Consider the following 21,827-nt stretch of genomic DNA (forward strand, 5'->3'; position numbering starts at 1 on the left):
TGTCAAGTTTTAGTTTTGGAGATTTGATATAGTAACATATAGTAAGGAAATCAAATACAATGCAATAGCCATACTGGTGAAAGTAAGCTGGAGGAATATGGAATACCTTTTTTAGATGGAATACAATTAAGAAGAATCCACAATTACATACTGTACATTAGAATAAATACTGTATACTCTAATAATATATTACATAACCATGTGTTGTTCTGTGTAAAGTATATTAACCACCTTGTATGCATCTGAATCTAATCCCAGGTGGACCTCGGGGTGCCCAAAACGGTGCGAGGAGTGATCACCCAGGGAGCGAGGGGGGGGGACGCAGCGAGCGGGGCGACCACAGACAACCGGGCGTTTGTCCGGAAGTACAAAGTAGCGCACAGCCTGAACGGGAAAGAGTGGAATTTCATCATGGACAGCAAAACCAGCCTGCCTAAGGTGGGGGGGGTGCGAGGGAGGAAGAAGAAGAAGCAGGGAAGAATCTGAATTTGTTTCCAAATGAAAAAAAAATGACATGATTTTTGTGTATGTGTGGCAGCTTTTCGAGGGGAACACACACTACGACGCCCCGGAGCTGCGGCGCTTCGAGGAGATCGTGTCGCAGTACATCAGGCTGTACCCGGAGAGGTGGTCTCCAGCTGGCATCGGCATGAGGGTGGAGATCCTGGGCTGCGAGCTTCCAGGTAGGACATTCTGACGGGGAATCATTTCACGTATGATAACTTGCTCTAAACAGAAGTGAGTGGACTTTGAGGAAGTGAGGCTTGCATTAGATATGCATGAGAGTCGTTACCAGAGGTGAGGAGACACCAAATGTTGGAAAGGGGAGGGGCGGTGACTCTCAAGAGGTTTGCTACAACAAGCGTCCGCAGCAGCAGGGCGCGGACAGGGCTCGGTTAGGAGGAATGTGTCCCCGGAGAGAGAGAGAGGGAACGTTTCGGTTTGTTCATTCTCCAGCACGGTCTGTTCTCCAGATGTGAGGTGCAGAAACACACACATCTGGACTCTCACTGTTTACCACTCCCTCTGTGTCTGAACAGGATGGCTCTCCAGCACAACATGTCAAGCACAAACACACTGAATACACTGCAGAAAGAAAAAACTATACATGTAAACTCTCCAGACTCCAAATGCAAGGTGGCCCGCATTGAGGTGATTTGTGTGTGACAGCTTGTGTGCTTGTACAAGTGATGATGAAGTGTTATGTAGTTGAAGAGGGGTAGAATATTAAGCAGAGCATGGTTAGTCAAACAGACACACAGTTCTTTGCTCTTGTGCTCTGAAAAAAAAATAAAAAAAGTAAGTGTTAAAGCAGTGAATGATAGAAATAACTTCTGTTGATGTAAAAACCTGGTCACTTCCCGTTCCCCGTACCACACAGGACACAGTGTGTTTTGCATTTACTGTTTGATTGACAGGTGCCCTCTGGGAAAGGCAGAACAATGAACAGATCCCCCAAATATATATTTTAAAAAAAAAAGCAGGTTAGGGATTTACACTTTCTGCAGAGGCGTGATTTTAGCAGATAGTGTGTGAATGGTTTTAAAGGAAACGTGTGACAGAGAGCTGCTGCTGAGGGTCACACATTGTTCACAGGCCTCCACACTCAGCAGGAACACTGAACCGCTGCTGAGTGACATCCTGTGAACCATCCACATCCCCTCACACTCCAAACTATTCACTTCTTTCCTTTTGTCGTCACTTATGTCCTCTTTTGAGTTCCTTAACGTGGTTTCAGCTGATGAAACCCCCGTGTCTGTCGTTTGAGCAGAGCAGCAGCTTCTCTCCCCGTACACATGGTCTCAGTTCTTTCTTTTCCCACCCTGAGGCCCAGTGCATGGGTCCGTAAATGTTTTTGTTCTTTTTTTTCGTTACCATGCTTCTTCTCCTTTTCCTATCCACCCTCCTCCTCCTCCTCAGTTACTCGTCACTCGCACCTCTTTTCCATCTCACTGCTGTTGGTCCTGACTCCTTCTGTTTCCCCCCCCTGTTGATTCACATCTGACACACACACACACACACACACACACACACACACACACACACACACACACACACACACACACACACACACACACACACACACACACACACACACACACACACACACACACACACACATACACATACACACACATACACACAGCCTCACATTGACGCTTTTCTCTAAAAAATGAAAAATGTATGAGCTCAGGAAATAAATCTTAGCGATATATCTTGGAAAAAAATGCAAAATATCTCTTCCTTTTTATTCAGGTAGGACCATTTCAGTCGTAGGAGAATTGGATAGTGGCACACACACACACACACACACACTGGCTCAGCAAAAGCTCAATAAATATGGTGGAGCTCACCCATACTTTAGGAAATGTGTGTGTGTGATGGAACCTTGATCTGATCACTTAACCCCACCCTACAAAATATCAAACAATGGCTACTTATCTTTCCCATCATGTTCTTTTTGGGTGTATGCGTGCATGCACATCCATTTGTCTGCGTGTGCCTGCCAAGCGGAGATTTACAGAAAAGCTTTCTACATAATTGAAGATTTCTTTTTTTCTCTTCTCTGACATATTGCTGAGTCAGACACTTTCGGAGGGAGCAATGTCTTTTAGCAGAGAGCTCTCTCCACCCTGTGTGTGTGTGTGTGTGTGTGTGTGTGTGTGTGTGTGTGTGTGTGTGTGTGTGTGTGTGTGTGTGTGTGTGTGTGTGTGTGTGTGTGTGTGTGTGTGTGTGTGTGTGTGTGTGTGTGTGTGTGTGTGTGTGTGTGTGTGTGTGTGTGTGTGTGTGTGTGTGTGTGTGTGTGTGTGTGTGTGTGTGTGTGTGTGTGTGTGTGTGTGTGTGTGTGCACACAAATAAGCATATAAAAAAGCATTTATCCGTGTGTATGTCTACGTGTGTTTTTATGAGCGTATATTTATGCATGCGCAGCTGCGGTGTGTACTCATACGAGTGTGCACCTCCATTATCCGTGCCGGCGGTTCCCCTGGGTCCAGTTCTAAGTGTGTGTGCCTCATCCCGTGCATGATGATGACTTGCATCATCACCTGCAGCAGCAGACACATTATGTAAGACAACACTCCGCTGCAGAGGGACTTTTCCTGCATTACAAGAAGCCTCTGCACCGAACAGGCCTCACACACACACACACACACACACACACACACACACACACACACACACACACACACACACACACACACACCCCCCCGTCAAGGTTATGGCTCGGGGCAAGGTGGGCAGGTCACATACGTTCGCACACGCGTTCTCTCTCCGTGTCACGTAAACACACAAGCAGCGGCCCATTCCCATTGCCCCCGACTCTGCTGTCACACCCTGGAAAGGTCAGCACATTTACACTGTGACAAGGCCTGACCTTTGAGAGCATGCAGTGCTCAGGAGCAGGCTGAATCTTAATGGACTGGATCGTGTGTTTATGTGCGTTTGGTCGTACGCACACGTGGGAGCGCGTGGGTTTGGGCGCTAAAGTAATGTATAGGTTTATTTGAACACCCCGTCCCAAGACTTAGGTGGAGGACTCAAAGGTTGGACTGGAATATAAGGGCACAGGGTAGAAGAAGAACAAGAGGGTCCCTTCCCTTCCCTTCCCCGTGGGCAGGCAGCGTTAAAAGTCTCATTAGAAAGTTAATGACAGGCATCAAGGACGTGACATTAGCGCTGGGTTAATGTCAAGTCCTTTCATGCCTGCCATTTCTCCAGCTGGGGCGCCGTGCCACTCATTTCCACAGGAAGTTCCTCTAAGCGGATCAATTGTGTATCACGCAGCGTTTGTTGCCCTCGGTGCCTTTCATAGTCTCTAAATGATAACGGTTGTCATGCAGCAAGACCAGTGGGAGGCTCTATTATTGACACTAACAGCCGCCCAGCAGAGAAAAAGGTTGGAGATGGATCCGTGTGTTTTTTTCTTTGGGGATGTTTGCACAGTTTTGTGTTTCAGATCCAATTGATGGACCTGTCGGGGAAATATGAGAAATAAGATGATTTTCAGTTCAGCTATTTCATGTCAGTTAAGTTAGAAAAGGAAGCGATATATCTGGAGCTGCATCAGTGATAGACAACACACTCGGCCTGAACCATCTGCTCCCAATAACCCGGCGCTTTCTCCCACCTCACATTCCTCCAGCAGCCTGCTCAGCACATGTCTGTTTGGCGCCCATGTGATGCGCTCTAATGTGCAAATTGCCTTGCCGTAGTGTGTTGTTTGCCTGTCCCGATGATTTAGCCGTGCTTAAATAGTTGTCAAAGGCAGAGAGAACATCATACATTTGACTTTTTGTTTGCTTTCACTTCTTCTGAGCCAGTATGAGTTATAGTGAGTGAGACACTTGGTAACACACAGGAAAGTTCCTGAAAGAAAACAGAGTGGGAGTTTTTAAACACATCTATCCATCAGCCTTAACCCCGACTCTGGATCTGTGTGCAATGTGTGTGAGTGCATTGTGTGTAGCGTGTGTGTCTGCATACTTGTTAGACTGACGCCCCAGCACCCAGACACAACATAAGGGGAGGATTCTTGGGTGCCTGTCTCTGACGCGCTGTGGGATGGAAGGAAATGGGAGATGAAGTTAACTTTCGGACAGTGACCTCACACTCTCAGTTATGATAAGAGCTTTAACTCACCCTAAACACGCAGCACAATGAGACAAGCTGTTTATGTGGTTTGAAATGGCTCCAAACAGCTGGATACCTCTCAGTTTTCTGTTAAAAAAGTATAGTAACTTCATATTTTATTTCATATACAGTTGCTTCATTTTTATTTTATTACTTTGCCTCTTATATGTGATATGTAAGCCACTGCCCCTTTGCTGTAGTAGTGCTTTAGATTTTTTTCGAAAAAATACACGTATTATTTCTAACTCCCAAGACAAAGCAAAATATGTCACACACTGTCTGGTTATTAAAGCTGTATACATCCACTGTAAGTCATTACTTCCTGGTCCTTTCTGCCTTTGTTTCTTATCACTTCCTCTCACATCTGTTTTTCTTTGCCCCACCTCACGTATGTTAGGAGAAATTCCACATGAATAACCTCTTGAGCAAACATCCTGTGATTAGTGTGTCCTTATTGCTGTGATCTAATGTGTGTTTCTTCCATTGACCTGAGCTGTGTGTTGTGTTTGTTTCTGCAGAAATGACCACGCCGGCCAACACCGCCACGCCGACTGTTCCCGCCGACGCTGAGACCACCACCGCCACCACCTTTACTACAGGTGAGGCCAGGCAGCATTAATGGTGTTATTAGAGGAGTAATAGAAAAGATGAAAGCCTTTGAAAGGACATTATGTAAAGCAGGAAACATTTCTCATAGCTTTGTGCCCTTTGGCTCTCTCTCCCTCTCCACCTCCACAGTAGCCACCTATCCTCCATCAGACAGCATTTGTGACTTCGATCAGGGCCTGTGTGGGTGGACTCACGACCGCAACGCCCCCCTGCTCTGGACCCTGCACAGCCACGGTGAGTCTCAACATCAGTGATAGGAAGATCCTGCGTGATTCACTGCCTGGTTAACGACTCACAAACATGTGATGGACAGCGAGCTGCATGTTGTTCTGCTGGATTTCTCCTGCTGCTGGCCGACTATGGATATCTCTACTTCTTGTTCTGGATCTTTGCTGCAAAGCTTTTATGTATGCACGGATAATTTCATTACGGGCGCAGAAAATTGCACAAGCAGAAATGCATTTAGTTTATTTTTATCAACTTCGCCGAGTCCAGACACTAATTAAATGGAGTCGTTCTCCGTCTGCGTCTTCATAGAGTCCTTTTTTTCAATTTGATTAAAATAATTCCTTAAATTGAAGCCGGTCTAATTCAGCCGCGACGTCGTCTGCCAGCCGCGCTGATCTTCTCCGAGCGGATGAGAATGAAAATGGATTTAGGAAGGGAAGGAGATGCCGCCGCCATTTTCAGCACATACAGCGTCACATGTGACACACACCAGCTCCCTCGCCTGTGTGTGTCAAAACATGCGACGTCTCCCAGGAAGGGGTTAAGACCCGGTAGCTCCAATTAAGTTCAGAGCATGAGACTCCAAAGCGTTTATTCCCAGCCGTCCGCTGCTGCCCCTCCATCACCCCAGGCACATCCTCCGTCTACTTAGTCACTCCTTGAAGAAATAATTATTCACTTTCCCTTTTTACACAGCCCCGGCTCAAAAGTGCAGCTTTCGGCGTGTTATTAAAAACTATAGACCTGCTGGGTTTAGGGAGGGTTCTTTTTTTATGGCACTATTTATAGTTTTTCATCAGGATTGTTATCCAACTTTGTTTTCAAATGCACGTGTGTCTCGAGCAAAGTCTCCATGAAAGATTCAGCTTTCCTCCAGCTGGAGGGAATCAAACAAGAGGTTCAACACGGCCTGCTTTTTTATTTTTTATTTTGTCAAATTGGCGATATCACCTGTGTCGTGTTCAGCAGCTCCTGAAGCGTGAGCGATTCAGGTCAAAGCCATCTTCGACAGCGGGCTTCAAAGCGGCGTCTTTCATCACGGCCGGTTCGGGAAAGGTTGCTCAGATTAGCCAGGTTTGTGGCTTTCATGTCTGAAGTATCATTTCCAAGTCTTTTTTTTTTGACACGCCACGCCAGCCTTTGATTCTCCCGCTGATGTCAAAGGTCAGCCGACGCAGAATCATTACTTCACTGCTATCAAATCGCTGTTTAATCCTCCATAGACTTCCTTTACTCCAGGAGACCCAGACACCATGATCCCCTCACCTCCTGACCCAAGCCATGAAACCAGTTATTAGGCAGAGAGGAGGAATTAGCCCCGTGTTATTTGTCTTAATACACCCCCACTAGGAAAAACATGCTAAATAGGCTTCATAGATTGAACCCTTGTTTGCCTCTCGCTGCAGGAGACCGCTGTGAAATGGATTAATAATGCTCTGTTGTGCTGCGTATGGAGAGGCAGGCTCGATTATGAGCTGTCTGGCGAACAAGAGGCACAACAATGGGGGGTGCGCTGCGAGACGCCACGCTTCGAATGTGAGGACGGAAGAGGCTTTGGTGCTCGCATTAAAACGTGTGATGAAACACCTTCGCACATCATCCATAGGTGGAGTGTATACAAAGGGAAACAGTAGCATGTGGAGCAGAGGAGAGCACACACACCACTCGTTCCAGGGCCGAGGGACACACTGTCACACACACTGTCTGAAGTGTCACACACAGGCGAGTCTGTGCATATGGCGGGCAGAGGAGAGCTGTCAAGTCCCAGGAAAATCTGTGCCTCCGGATACTGCTTGTCGGATCTCCTGGACACACACACACACACACACAGCGAAAGGTTATCGACCCGGTCGTTCCATAACGTAAGGCCGGCAGCGCTAAAAACACACTGGATGCTACTACAAGGTGCTGTAGATAAAATCAGACCCTGTTGTAAAGGAAACAACATTGGGAAAACGACCTTAGCTCTCCCTGATTTGTCTCACACAACTTGTTTCCTTGCTTGTACGACAGAAAGGCGTGCAGTTGAAGCGGTTCATGATCAAGCAGGTGATTTCATGGACATTTTCCCACAAGGCCCACTTAAGAAATTCCTCACTAGATGCCTCCTTGAGTCATTCTCTCACAAACACAACCTGAAACATACTGTAAGCTCACGATCGCTCACAATGGAATTCATGTCTGCGTCCAATTTGCAAACTAAACATCCTCTGGTGTAAACAAATGGGGCGGCGTGCTTTTTGTGGCCCTTTTCCATAGTGTAAGTCATTTACCTGGAAGGGAATGAAGAGAAATGGGCCCCGAGGGTCTTTGCTGGAGTTCTGTTAGCGCTCCATGTGACGCTCTAACTGGACCCATTCTTCCCTGTGTTTACATTTGTCACTTCCCTATTGTTAGCGGTGACTATTGTGCACTTGTGATCCAGTTCCTGTTAGCAAGTGGTGATTCATTTCTTCTTTTTTCTGTTGGAGATATCTGTAATTGTGTGAAAACATATGTATGTCTGTCCGGGTGAGCAAACAGCAGTGATTTGTGTTGGTAATTGTGTGTATGAGAAGTGCCTCACAAACCGGTTCCAGCCGAATCCACTTACAGAGCATATCAGAAGTTTATACATCCTTTCACATGTCCTGTGTTTCATTGCCTCCAGCTGAAATGAGAAAGCCCATTAAATCCCGCTTATTATTTTTACTTTCATTTGACTGTAGCGAGCAGCGAACTGAAGGTTAAAACAAAGCTCTGCTCATTTCAGCAATCTGGTACAAATACTAAAACAGCTTGATTGCACATCGCCGCTGTGAGATTCTCAATGTTTCTCTTATTTTTCACTTAACCCGATGACTTTATCCACTTAGAATTTGAAAGACTCACACATTTCCAAAGTTTATCGGATTTTCAAAACGTGGAAAGTCTGGATTTAGGAACAGTTCTCAAACCACTTGTGATATTAACTGTTAAATGACACGTAGTCAGAGCAACACAACTAATCTCCGTGTTATTTCCCCTCCAGAGCTCAACAGCTACCTGCACATGGACGCCAGCCTAAAGACGGAGCAGCAGCAGGCCTGGATCGTGAGCCCGGTGCTGGGGGCCGACAGCGGGCCCCTGTGCCTCAGCTTCTCCTACCAGCTGTCGGGGGAGGCCCAGGGCCACCTGAAGGTCCTGCTGCGGGACGCCCACAACGAGGAGACCGTGTTGTGGACCCTGAAAGACGACCAGGGCCCCGTGTGGAGGGAGGGACGCACCATCCTGCCTCGATCCCCCAAAGACTTCCAGGTAATTAAAGGTTTCTTCTAGTTTTCTGGAATGGATCACATTAGACTATAGGCGCGTTCACACCAAGTACTTTTCCCACAAAGGTTCCTGAGAACTCTTTAGTTCTCATGAACTAAGTACAGATCGTGTTCACACCGGAAATGAGTTCCTGGGGGTGGATTAGGCAAATGAAGGCGCTGACGTCACTTCTTCTTCTTCTGCTTTGGGTTTACTGGCAGGCCGCAAACAACTTCACAGCGTATACTGCCGCCCAAAATCCCCGGCCGGAAGTCCCCGGAGTTAGGGACTGGCTTCAGTAGAAGCTGCTGGGACTCCCAGCAGCTTCTACTGAAGCCTTCCGAGTAAACGGCCAGAACGCCGACACCTCCTCATCTCCACCGCTCCCATGTTTTATGTTGTGTTGTCATAAATTAGTCTCTCTGCGTTTCTGCGCCGGGCTAATGCTAATGCTAATAATGCAATGCGAGGATAATAAAATGGCGGCTTCACAAAAGTCTTTGGGAGTTTGACGGGGCGTGGTTTGCAATCCGCCCAGCCAATCAGACACAGGAACCTTTTTCTCCCACGAACTGAAAAGGGGAGAAAAAGGTTCTCTATAACTAATTTAGTTCTCAGGAACCTTTGTGGGAAAAGTACTTGGTGTGAACGCGCCTTATTTTCGAGTGTGCCTGCTTGACAATAGGTATCTGGGTCATACCCTTTATCGTATGCCTATGTCTTTAAAGTCTTTGGTTAGAGGGAGATCAGTCTTCTCAGAGCATATGAAAGCATCCGTTTTCCATCACCTAAGGCCAGGCTTCAAACACAGCTAAAGTAACCCATATTGTCTCCACTGGCTGTGTGATTGTTTGGGGAGCGTCGTGCATTTGTCAAAGACATCACAAGCAGTTAGCGCGCTCATAAAAAAGTCAGCTCAAGGAGCTCGCAGAGATGGGGAGGATGATGTTGAGTGCAACTTTGAAATCACAGGCACCGTATTAAGTTTTCATCCTCTTTCTCCTCCTCTTCCTGCTGTCCCCATTTTCGATGTGCCTCTGCTCCCTGTTGCCTTCCTCCTGTCTCCGTCTTCCTCTTCCTCCTCTTGTTTCTCAACTTTGAATGCCTCGTCTTCCTCCCGCGCTAGGTTGTGATGGAGGGTTTCTTCGTGCACGGCACCAGAGGACACATCTGGATAGACAACATCCACATGAGCTCCAGCACGCCCCTGAAAGAGTGTACACGTAAGTCACACACACTCTGACAGACACACACACACTCTGACAGACACACACACACTCTCACAGACACACACACACACACTCTGACACACACACACACACACACACTCTGACAGACACACACACACACTCTGACAGACAGACACACACACACTCTGATAGACACACACACACACACACACACACACACACTCTGACAGACACACACACACTCTCACAGACACACACACACTCTGACACACACACACACACACACACACTCTGACACACACACACACACACTCTGACAGACACACACACACTCTCACAGACACACACACACTCTGACAGACACACACACACTCTGACAGACACACACACACTCTGACAGACACACACACACACACACACACTCTGACACACACACACACACTCTGACACACACACACACACACTCTCACATACACACACACACTCTCACAGACACACACACACACACACACACTCTGACAGACACACACACACTCTCACATACACACACACACTCTCTCACAGACACACACACACACACACACACACACTCTCACAGACACACACACACTCTCACAGACACACACTCTCACAGACACACACACACACACACACACACACACACACACACACACACACACACACACACACACACACACACACACACACACTGACAAACACACACACACTCTGACAGACACACACACACTCACACACACTGACAAACACACACACACTCTGACAGACACACACACACTCACACACACACACACACACACACACACACACACACACACACACACTCTCACAGACACACACACACTCTCACAGACACACACTCTCACAGACAGACACACACACACACACACACACACACACACACACACACACACACACACACACACACACACACTCTGACAGACACACACACACTCTGACAGACACACACACACACTCTGACAGACACACACACACTCTCACAGACACACACACACTCTGACAGACACACACACACACACTCACTCTCACAGACACACACACACACACACACACACACACACACACACACACACACACACACACACACACACACACACACACACACTCTGACAGACACACACACACTCACTCTCACAGACACACACACACACACACACACACACACACACACACACACTCTGACAGACACACACACACACTCTGACAGACACACACACACTCTGACAGACACACACACACACACACTCTCACAGACACACCCACACTCTGACAGACACACACACACACACTCTCACAGACACACACACACACACACACACACACACTCTGACAGACACACACACACACTCTGACAGACACACACACACTCTGACAGACACACACACACACACTCTCACAGACACACACACACACACTCTCACAGACACACACACACACACACACACACACACACACACACACACACACACACACACACACACACACACACACACACACACACACTCTGTCAGACACACATATGGTGACAAACTTTATTTTTCTCCATCTTCTCACTCCGACAGAATATTTGAAAACAAACACACACCTCCTCCACTTTTAACCAGCAGTGACACACATGCAGAGATAAACACCCCCCACCCCTAAACCCATCCCAGTTTCGGAGACATATTTTCCTCCGAGAAGCCCACCGAGCACGGAGATGAAAGGAGGAAGGAGAGGGAGGGACAGCGTTTATTCCTCCAGAAAGAAAAAGAAAGAAGAATAGTCAAACTAGGCCATAAACGCCCCGTGGGCCCCGGCGATGCTAATCTATGTTTCATTAGATTTCTCTTCTTCTCTCTCTCTCGCGCTCATTCCTCCGTCATATTTGTAAACAGAGCTTTTCCCGAGCCGTCAAAGGGAATTACTAGACAGGCTGTTTCCCGAGCAACTTTCCGGTGCCTGGTGCGAGCCGAGCGCCAGCACAGCCCTTAATCTGGCCCGAGCAGGGGCTTTGGAGAGGGTCTTAAACAGATCAGAGAGCGAGCCGGGGTGCACAGCCAGGACCCTGACGTCATCTTGACTGCAGTGTGTGGAGAGTGTGTGTGTCGCTCCAACACTTCTGCTGTGTGTGTTTTTGCTATCAATCATTTGTCTGTGTCATGAGTCTTCAGAGAGTCGATGCAGCACAGCAGCTTGGAAGGCAAAGATGACAACTAAGACCCCCCCCACCCACTGCCTCCAAGCTGTTGTGTTTCCTCCTTCCTCCCTTCCCTCACCTCCTTCGCCACTCCCAGAGCATGCTGGGATGTCGCTTATCACCCAACGCAGTCGAGTTTTTCACAGTGTGTTTGGGTTCCCGCCAAGAGGCACAAGTTCCCAAGTCGGTTTCCGTCTTTCTTTTTCTCCCACTCGCCCCCCTGACACACACACACACACACACACACACACACACACACACACACACACACACACACACACACACACACACACACACACACACACACACACAGTAAGACACACAGTAAGACACACACACAAATCAGTTCTCTGTGTTTGCATTCCAGCCAATCAAAGTAAAGGTTCTGCTCTGTGCATTTGCAGCAAGCCAGAAAAAAAAAAAACCTGCTCGCTCCAGTTTAACTGGCCTCGGCAGATAAACAACTTGAAATACGTGAACTTTGCGATGACACACACACACACACACACACACACACACACACACACACACACACAGCCCATAAACTCAGCCCATCTTAGATTTAGATTCTCCACTACTGAAATTGCATTCTGGCAAAGCAGGCGAGTAAATGCCATAACTCATGTGAGTTATCTGAGGAATTAACTCACATTTCCTCAGGAGGACTTTGATAGTCTTGTGACATTTGTGTGACATTTGGCTGACTCTTCCCATCTTATTTAAAGCTATCTAACAGTTGTCTCTCTCCCTCCTGTCTCCATGCCTCTCTCTTTGTCCTCGCAGAACCCTTCGCAGCTTTTTCTCCTGAAAACCCAGGTGAGTTTGACTCTGATATGATGTCACTTCCTCTGTGGTCTTGCTTCCTGCCCGTTGGTTTGCACTAGCCTGGGGTTTTGCTGCTTGGTGGCACCGAGTTGTATCAAACACTTAAATAAAAAACCCAACGCAGCAACACAGAGGCTGAGTCGGCTATAGCTGTGTGACTCCAGATGAATACATCTGCATTCATTATTACAACTGGTGGTTCATGGCATCGGCATGTGCACATCACCAATCAAATACTAAACCCCTCGCTAAAATCTAAATTTAAAAAATGCCAAATGAATAATCTCACTGAGCTGTTGTGCACTAGTTTTACCTTGTCAGTCTCAGTGGAAACAAAGCGTTAGTCTCCAAAGAGCTAACTCTGCGTGCAAGGCAAGCTAAATCAAGCGCACCTCATGGAGTCAGATATTTGAAAAGAGCTACATATTCTCACTGCCTGACACAGCCTGAAGGGTTTTAAATAACTGTCTGCCTCATGAAAAATATTTAGAGCATCCTGGGGGACTCTGAGATTGATGTTAGTGTTTTGGCATCTCGTAATGTCTTCCAATAAGATAAGAGCCCGGCGGTTTCAGTGCGAATGTGATGTGTGTGCACTTCTTCAGCTTTTCTACTCGTCTGCCTCACACACACACTCACACAGAGTCTCTAACCCTTGATAAACATGCACAAACACACACATGAACATCACCTCACACGCACACACACACCAGTGTCCCCAGTGGAAAGCAATCAGATAGAGTGACTGAGCAGCGGCAGGCGCGGTGTCTCTCTCCTCTCCCTAACTCAGCTCTGTCTAATGAGTGTGTGCAGTGTGAAGTAGCAGCAACACGCACCATTTCCCTCTGTAATGATGTGACACGGTCCAAAAATCAGGATGTATTCAGCTCTGCTTCACCTTCCCTAGTTCAATCTGACATTCTCTCGGTCTTACAGCTCTCTGTCTGAAGGAACACCCGGGCTTTATTTTAAAGTTTTCCATGTCTTCAGGGGATCATCTTCACATAGCAGGCGAAGCAAATCTTCTTGGAAGGTGGTTAGTTAGTACTTACCAAGAATTTGAGAAGAGGGTTCAAGCCAGGGTTAGCAGCGTATAAGATCTGTGGAGATAGTCTCCAAGGAGATGGAGCTTGTCTTGAGGGGGGAGAGGACTGGCCAGCAGGAGGATGCATGAGAAAGAAGAAAATCAGAAACCAGGAACAGAGAACAGGATAAATGATGCACTCAAAACAAATCTGCCATCTCCAGCCAGATAAATAACAAATCCCAGTCCAATATCAGCTCAGAGAGCTCTGGAACATTGGATCCCACTGATTCTTGCATGAGGTTTATCGGGGGGGCAGTGACTTCCTGTGCCGATGTGAAACAGGAAGAGGAAGCTTCCTAATTCAATGTGTGTGGGTGCTTATAACTAATTGTTTTTGGCTTCTGTTTCACACCAAGTCATTCCATTGGAGCTTTTTTAGAAAAATTAATTTGACTGGATCAACCATTGGACTGATTTCAACCCAAATCCCTCGATGGTCTTGGTGTGAAAACTCCAACTGCAACCCCATCTACATGAGAGACATGGATGCATTTTTACTTTTATTTTTGGCCTTGGAGATTTGTTTTCATTTTTGCAACTGGCATGCTTGTGCATGCTCATACGAGGTGCACGCCTGCTGTTCGTATGATGAAGAACAACAGGGATAGAAACTAAAGAATTAAATGTAGAAAAGTGCCACTCCTCTCTTTTCCCGCTGGCCAATCACTCTGTATCTCTCCACCAGGGGGAGGCGTTCCTGTGCCTCCCTTACCCATCCACTGGTATTACATTATGGCCGCGGGGGTCGCCCTCCTTCTCCTGGCGGTGGCCATCTTTGTCAGGGCCCTCTGTTGCTGCCGGCAACACCTGGCCACCAAGAAGAGCCAGCTGTCGGTGGCCTATCACAGCTCCTCGCAGTGCTTCCAGTACTCTAACTGGTCCTCCAGTATGGCCGCCCCAGGGGTGGAGCCAGTCCTGACCGTGAGGCTGGACAGCCGGGACCGACACCGGACCCTCTGCTGAGGGAGGAGCATTAGCTACGTGTGTTTGGCAGAGCAGGGCGTACGTACGTGTGATGTCAGTGTGATTGGCAGAACATCCACTGGACGACCCCCACCCTCATTTAGTTTACAGAGGGTGATGATGACTAAACTGCCATGTGAACATTTGCTAAAGAAACACCTCCCTCTCTGCCTGGATGGATGTCGCTTGGGTTTTTTCTCTGTTCCATTAAGGAGTTTGCTGTTGACATTTCACACTGTGCTGCTCGTGATGAGAGGACTAAAGTCTGAGTAAGTTATTTATCTGAACAGCTTGTCTCGGCCCATTGAGTGCCGTCTGGCTGCTCATAACCCCAGCGGTCCTCCTGGACTGACCCCAGCCCGGACACACACAGACATGTGTGGGCTGCAAAGAGAAGGGGTCGAGCCGCTCCTGCTGCAAGAGCCAGCCGGAGCTGCCAAACCACGGGCTGAAACAAGACCCCAGAGACCCTGGAGCTCTGCAGCGCTGAGAGAGAGAGACGAGGAAACTGTTAGGCTGAGAGGCATTCAACGTGCTGGCTGTGGAAATGATCTGGCAAGCCCCGGAAAAATAAAGCTCTTGGTATCTCTGTAATAACAACACGAGAAAGCTGTGATATGAGTTGTACCAATAGTGAGGGGGTTGTTAGGAAAAATCTCTCCATTGTGCTTTTTCAACAGAGCATGTTCACATTTAAAAACAAAGGAATGCAAATCCATCATACTTTAAGTGCTGCACCACAAATGGAGATAACCAGCTCTTTGATTGAACGTCTTGTCTGTTCCTGATAAAGGCGTCAGTCAGTGATGGATGCAGCCGTCTTCAGTGTTTAGTGTTTCATCTTGATTCTCTGGCGTAATAAAGCACGTTGTTCCCACTCCCATTTATGCTACATACCACCCACCCCCATTGTTCCTCCATATGTCCCTGAGCCGCCCAGATGAAACCCATGCTGAGCCCAGCCTTGTTGTGTTTTCAGTGGGAATATATGCTTGTTGTTTTTAGGGTTGTAAATAGACACAGCTGTCTGCCATCACCATTTTGCTCTTGATTTATACTCCTACAAATCCCACAATGCCACTGGACCAGCTGGAAGTAATAAGTGTATCTGCACACCCTTCAGAGGGATCCGAAGCGTTATGAGAACCAGAGCAGAGCTAGTGATGCTTCTTCCTACAGTGCCATAAGAGGCCATGAATGGCTTTAACATAATATAAAACATAGTGAATGCACTTCTTATTCACGGTTAACGTATATCTGGGATCTTAAAACATGATTTATTTGGACATTTCTAATCATTTTTACTGACATAGAGAAATTGGCCCCCTATTTCTCTCTCATCAGTCGGTACAGAGGTGGCAAGATTTGACACGAGTCCATTTGAACTCCTCAGATTGAATGAAATTGAGGTCTTCACTCTGTGGCTTAACGGCCCGTGCTCTCGGGATCTGTCGCACCAGCAGAAATCCATCACCTCCTCGCCCGCAGCTCAGCAGAAAGCACCTCCATTTGTCGCCCGCAATCTCGAAGCTGCACTTTTCTATTGGCGGAGAAAAAGGAGGGTTTTTGGCAGGCTCTCACCACAGGCTTTTAAATCAACTTGGGTTGGGGGTGGGGGGTGGGGGGGGGGGGGGCACCGTACTCTGCCATCTCCACACCGTCACGCTCCAAGCCTCTAATAGTTGTAATTAGTTAATGGACGGATAACATTTATTAAGGCTGCGGTAAGCACTTTTCCCTCCCATCTACCGCACCTCCGTCGCCCAATCCGCTGCCAACTTCAGTTGCCCCGGAAACGGTATTAATAACGCCATTGGCCATCTAAAGACCCCCAGATCCAGACGTGTGCCTTGCCAAGCAGTTACTCCCACTATGCATGCCTGCCAAGAGCAGCGAGCGCAAACACACACACACACACACACACACACACACACACACACACACACACACACACACACACACAGTAAGGAGGAAACTCATCGAAAGTACACTCCAGCTATTTGGCTCAAGTGTTGCAGCCGCTGCAAGTTTTTACAACACTTATAATCATCCAATTCAGACACTCTCATACATATCACTTCACACCCCTCTCACAAGCACTACTTAAATGTGGCCATTAGTTTTTTTTTCTTTAATCATCTTATGCACCACTCTTAAGTTTGACAGTACCCGTGTCGATGAATTTACCGGTGATAATGATGTTGCTTATTCGATGTTTGCATCTTTATCCACACAGAATGAACAGTCTTATACCATCAGTATGCTATGTGATGACTGTGTGTTTGACAGGAATGTATCATAATGATCTTTCTCTATTAATAAAGTCATATTTTTCTATTATTCCCAGACTCATGTGTGTGTATATGGACGCTGAATACAGAATACATGGGATATAAAGGGTTGTTTATCAGTACAAATGTGAATAACCAGTGCCACCTGTTGATTGTAATGGTTTTAAATTGGGAACAGCAAAAAGCTTTATAACTTCAATTCTGTTAAGGTTTTATGCTTCAAGACTTATATTTTCATGTTTCTTTTTAACAGTTAGAAGACCCAATGAATTTGGAGATGGACGTCTTTTCAGTGGCAGAGACTCTCTGGGTGGAGGTGAGTCAGAGCAACACCTTTGATCAGATGTAGTCCCTTCTGAGTGGCGTGTAGCTAACTTTTCTCTTCCCTTCACAGTTTTACACTTCCCGGAGTGGAACACAGCGTCCCCGTCCTCCGACCCTCCGGTGACCCGCGTCTCGGAGAAGGACAACTCGTGGCTGTACACCCTGGACCCCATCCTGGTCACCATCATCGTGATGAGCTCCCTGGGCGTGGTGCTGGGGGCGGTGTGCGCCGGCCTCCTGCTATACTGCACCTGCTCCTACAGCGGCCTGTCGTCACGCTCCTCCACAACCCTGGAGAACTACAACTTCGAACTGTACGACGGCCTCAAGCACAAGGTCAAGCTGAACCAACAGCGCTGCTGCACCGAGGCGTGAGGAGGCTTCACGAGAGGGGAGACGGAGCGAGAGATGCTGCCATTCTGTGAAAACCTCTCACTTTATTCTTCATTTCCTCACCTTTAGTTGATTTGCTCAGTGAGTGGTGCAGATCCTCAGACATATGGACAACAGAAAGCCACTTTTATTTAGCTCAAATGGGAACTTCAAAGCTCAAAAAACGTGCCACGGTCCAGTGTTGGTAGTATTTTTGTGGTGAATTAACCAATGAGAGAAAGACTGGGGTTACCCAGATGGATCGTTCCATTGCGGGGATGTTACGCCTCAAAAAGTATCTACACATATCAATTACAGAATCCTGTTCCACCAAACGTGTATAAATGCATCCTAGATTTGTACCAGGTGAAGTTTTGAAGCAGGATACTGTAAGCTACACAGAACACGTTGTGTTGGAAAGGTGGTAGGTTAGGAACGTGCTTAGCAAGCGTCTTTTGATCACATGTGAACACAGTGGCCTAGAACTTAGCTCCTTTGTGTGGCCTGTTGGCTTTTTTTGTTCCGTCCGTTGACTCTGCTACCTATCAGCCTCAGTTATCCTCTTAGTTCCTGACAGTCTGCGGTATTTTTAGTCCCTGACGTCCATCGCTCCGTTCCTCTCTGTTTAATGTTTTCGTTCTGGCCTACCGCCAGCCTGTGATGGCAGATAAGTAGAAAAAAAAAGAGGCGTATGTGTGTGTAGAGGTGGGGAGTTTGGGGGGGGAGGGGGGGGGGGGCGACTTTTTAACACATTCTTTTAATGACAGAGAGAGTTATTGTTAGATTTAGTTGTTACTGGTTCCTGTCAAATAGAAGGTCATGTTTACATTGTGGTTAATGGTAAAAAGGTCAAGGAGCTTTGGTCGGTGCAACCTATGGATTGCTGGTGAGGGACTGAGAACCACTGAAGACAAACAGAGAGACACTGAGACCCCTGCTCTCTCACAGGGGCCAAGGGCTTTCTGCGGGGAAATAAAACTAACTGCGTGCCCCGGACACACAACACGCCTTAAAAGAAACTGTCCACGGAAATGATGAAAAAGGAAAGTTGAGGCAACACGAAGACAAGAGAAGAGGTATCCATATCTTTCTCTTTCCACGTGGACCTCAAAAGCCATGATTAAAGGACCTATCCCCCCTTACTCACACATACACACAGAGCACACCACCCCCACCTCAAACTACTGGCTAATTGTGGCCTGTTTTTTTTTTTTTTGTAAATGTCGGCTCTCGCAAGGCAGGCATTCTTCGGGACTGTTTTTGAACCAATCAGAAAGGGTCTTGTATTGCACGCTCTTGATGGACTCATAAGCCATGAGAAGAAGAGGGTGGGAGAGGAAGTCAACTCCCACGCGCACACACACACACACATTACTTCACTTGTATATAAAGATGTATACAGAACATGAACGCACTCATAAACTCTGAGACTCAAAGGGAACAACAGTTGCGGCTGAGAAGCTTACGGTATATATTTTAGACCATGGAGTACAGAAATGCCCCATGGATTCAATACACACACATTTCATCCCATCTCGCTGTCCACACACACACACACACACACACACACACACACACACTCTCTCCTCTGAGGCCCTCTTCTCTGGACCCCACTGACTCTCTTCAAAGTGCCTTGGAGCCTCGGGGGTCCAGCTTGCCTTTGGAGCCGGTATCAGAAACAGAAAGTTGACGCTGACAGTGACAGTGTCCCAGCGCCCCCTTCTGCCTGGGAGGACCAAAACACGTAGGCTAAATAAAATTTAAAAAGGACGGGATTCCCCCTTTCGCACTGCTCGGACTGCTGTTGTTGTTGTTTTGAAGGGGACTTTGTACAGAAATGCTCTTTTTATGATTGTTATTATAATTATTGTTATGATTATTTAATAAAGGATTTATACCATAATGAGAAATAAGCCTTTCTTACTGATTCATCGTGTAGAATAAGATTTCGTAGTATTCTTGACATTCCTGCAATATTTGTGTTTCCTGTCCAATTACCCACAAACTCCATCTGAGGCTCACTTTTAAATTGCAAAAAGAATACACACGGGGAATCACACACACAAACGCATGTTCTCGCTCTTTTCCTCCATCACACACACACACACACACACACACACACACGCACACACACACACACACACACGCACACACACACACACACACACACACACACACACACACACACACACATAATGCCTTGTTGTCCGCCTGCTACACTTGGCCTCTAATCTCCACATGATGTCCCATTAGTCTGGACCTCTGGTGGCCCTCATTTAGGAGCTCCAACATCAAAGCTTTGAAGTACCCGACGTCTCAGCCACACACACACACACACACTTTCATACAGTACACATGCAATTACTCTGCCTCTGTTTTATACAGCTTGCAGAGTCTCCCACACACGGTTCCATTTACCCACATAAGCTTTCCTCACCTAAATGCAAACCCTGTTAGCAAACAGAGTTTAGATGCAGAATGTGATATCTGAGGCTCTCCTGGGTCTCTGACCTGGACGTTTGTAGTGAGACAGCCAAAGTGGTCCAATTTCTTTTAACAGGGGTCTTACAGCAGTGACTTTCGAGTTTAATGAGTGCCAAAGTTAATGTTGCTTGTATGCGCTCCTGAAATCAGTTTTAATGGTAACTTTTTAATTATAGCAACATGTAACACAACTTTGAGCAGATATGAAGCGGAGCCTGTCACTCAGGACATTACGATCCGTAGACAGGAGGACACGTGTTGTTGCTGCACAGTGCGATGGCAGTGGCTGTTAGCATGCTCCGGTCCGTGACATAGCGGGCCAATTACCACCTCTGAAAAATACAGAAAATCCCCAGTCCACTGGAGGAGCGCGATGCCATCTGCTCACAGGTCTGATTGATCCCGGCAGAACAGTCACGACCACATCACACGAATGAACGCCGACAGGAAATTACCAAAGGAGCCAGATTGTCATTGTTCCATACCGCCTCTTGTTTTCACAACCAAATTATTCTTAATTTTGTATCCCTGTGTGAGTGTGTGTTATCCAAATGTTGTTTTTCAAGGTTTTTATCAGTCTGCAAACGGTACACTGCGGGGGCCCTTTCCTTTAGCCTTCAGATCAGAGAGTTTTCTGCCTCAGAAGCTGAGGCGGCCTTCAAAGAAAAAGCTCTGGCACCCTGTAAGTCGATAGGCCAGATTGTGGATGGAGCCCATTTGAGGGTCGCGCCACAGGAAGTGACTTCAACACACAGCTAATTAATGCGGGGATTATGTAATCAAGATGGAAAGGGGTTAAACAGGCAGCACATTAGTCATCGCAGCGAGGGGGGGAAAGTTTGTTTGGTTTTCTAACTTAATCACTTAATATTTCCTGAATCGTACAACATGTAGGCTTCTCACGGTGTCCTAGCAAAGTGGAGGCGGTGTGTGTCAAGGTATGTTTGTATGTTAACCCTTCTATTCATCTCAGGAGAAATCCTCCATATCTTCCCCTTCAGTGACAGCCTGAAGAAGAGTCCAACCTGGAGAGGAAACCATGCCTCTCTTTCAACTTCATCCAAAATGCACACACATGCAGACTTACATGTTTCATGCACACCCCAATGGTCCTTCCGGGAAGGGGGCCCAGATAATCTTGCCAGCAGTTCAAAGCACCTATATGGGTCAGACCGTGTGTGTGTGTGTGTGTGTGTTTGTGAGAGAGTGTGTGTGGAGGATGGAAAGGGGCTTTGTGGCAACTTGCCCTCAAATGACGAAACGCCCAATGACAACAAATGCCAAAGTCTTGTATAAACACTAGGCAGACCATCACTTTCCTTCCTCCGTGA

The 21,827-nt window shown here is 47.1% G+C and overlaps 1 protein-coding gene across 5 annotated transcripts in view; it reads left to right on the forward strand.

Annotated features, from left to right (window-relative positions):
• Positions 1-19,915, forward strand: part of nrp2a (neuropilin 2a) — a 74,328-nt gene extending 54,413 nt beyond the window's left edge. For 3 of the 5 annotated variants that reach the window (XM_079668321.1, XM_079668324.1, XM_079668323.1), the window contains 9 exons: positions 259-438; positions 539-683; positions 5,151-5,231; positions 5,371-5,475; positions 8,480-8,745; positions 9,869-9,965; positions 12,934-12,966; positions 17,570-17,632; positions 17,711-19,915. In XM_079668321.1, coding sequence (XP_079524447.1) covers positions 259-438; positions 539-683; positions 5,151-5,231; positions 5,371-5,475; positions 8,480-8,745; positions 9,869-9,965; positions 12,934-12,966; positions 17,570-17,632; positions 17,711-18,015 — 1,275 coding nt within the window. In that variant the 3' untranslated portion in view covers positions 18,016-19,915. Of the gene's footprint in view, positions 1-258; positions 439-538; positions 684-5,150; positions 5,232-5,370; positions 5,476-8,479; positions 8,746-9,868; positions 9,966-12,933; positions 12,967-14,747; positions 17,367-17,569; positions 17,633-17,710 lie in introns of those variants that run through there. The other 2 variants (XM_079668322.1, XM_079668325.1) reach the window with 2 other exon arrangements.
• Positions 19,916-21,827: the final 1,912 nt, after the last annotated feature.

Source organism: Notothenia rossii, assembly GCF_949606895.1.
Source record: "Notothenia rossii genome assembly, chromosome: 3".
NCBI lineage: Eukaryota > Metazoa > Chordata > Actinopteri > Perciformes > Nototheniidae > Notothenia > Notothenia rossii.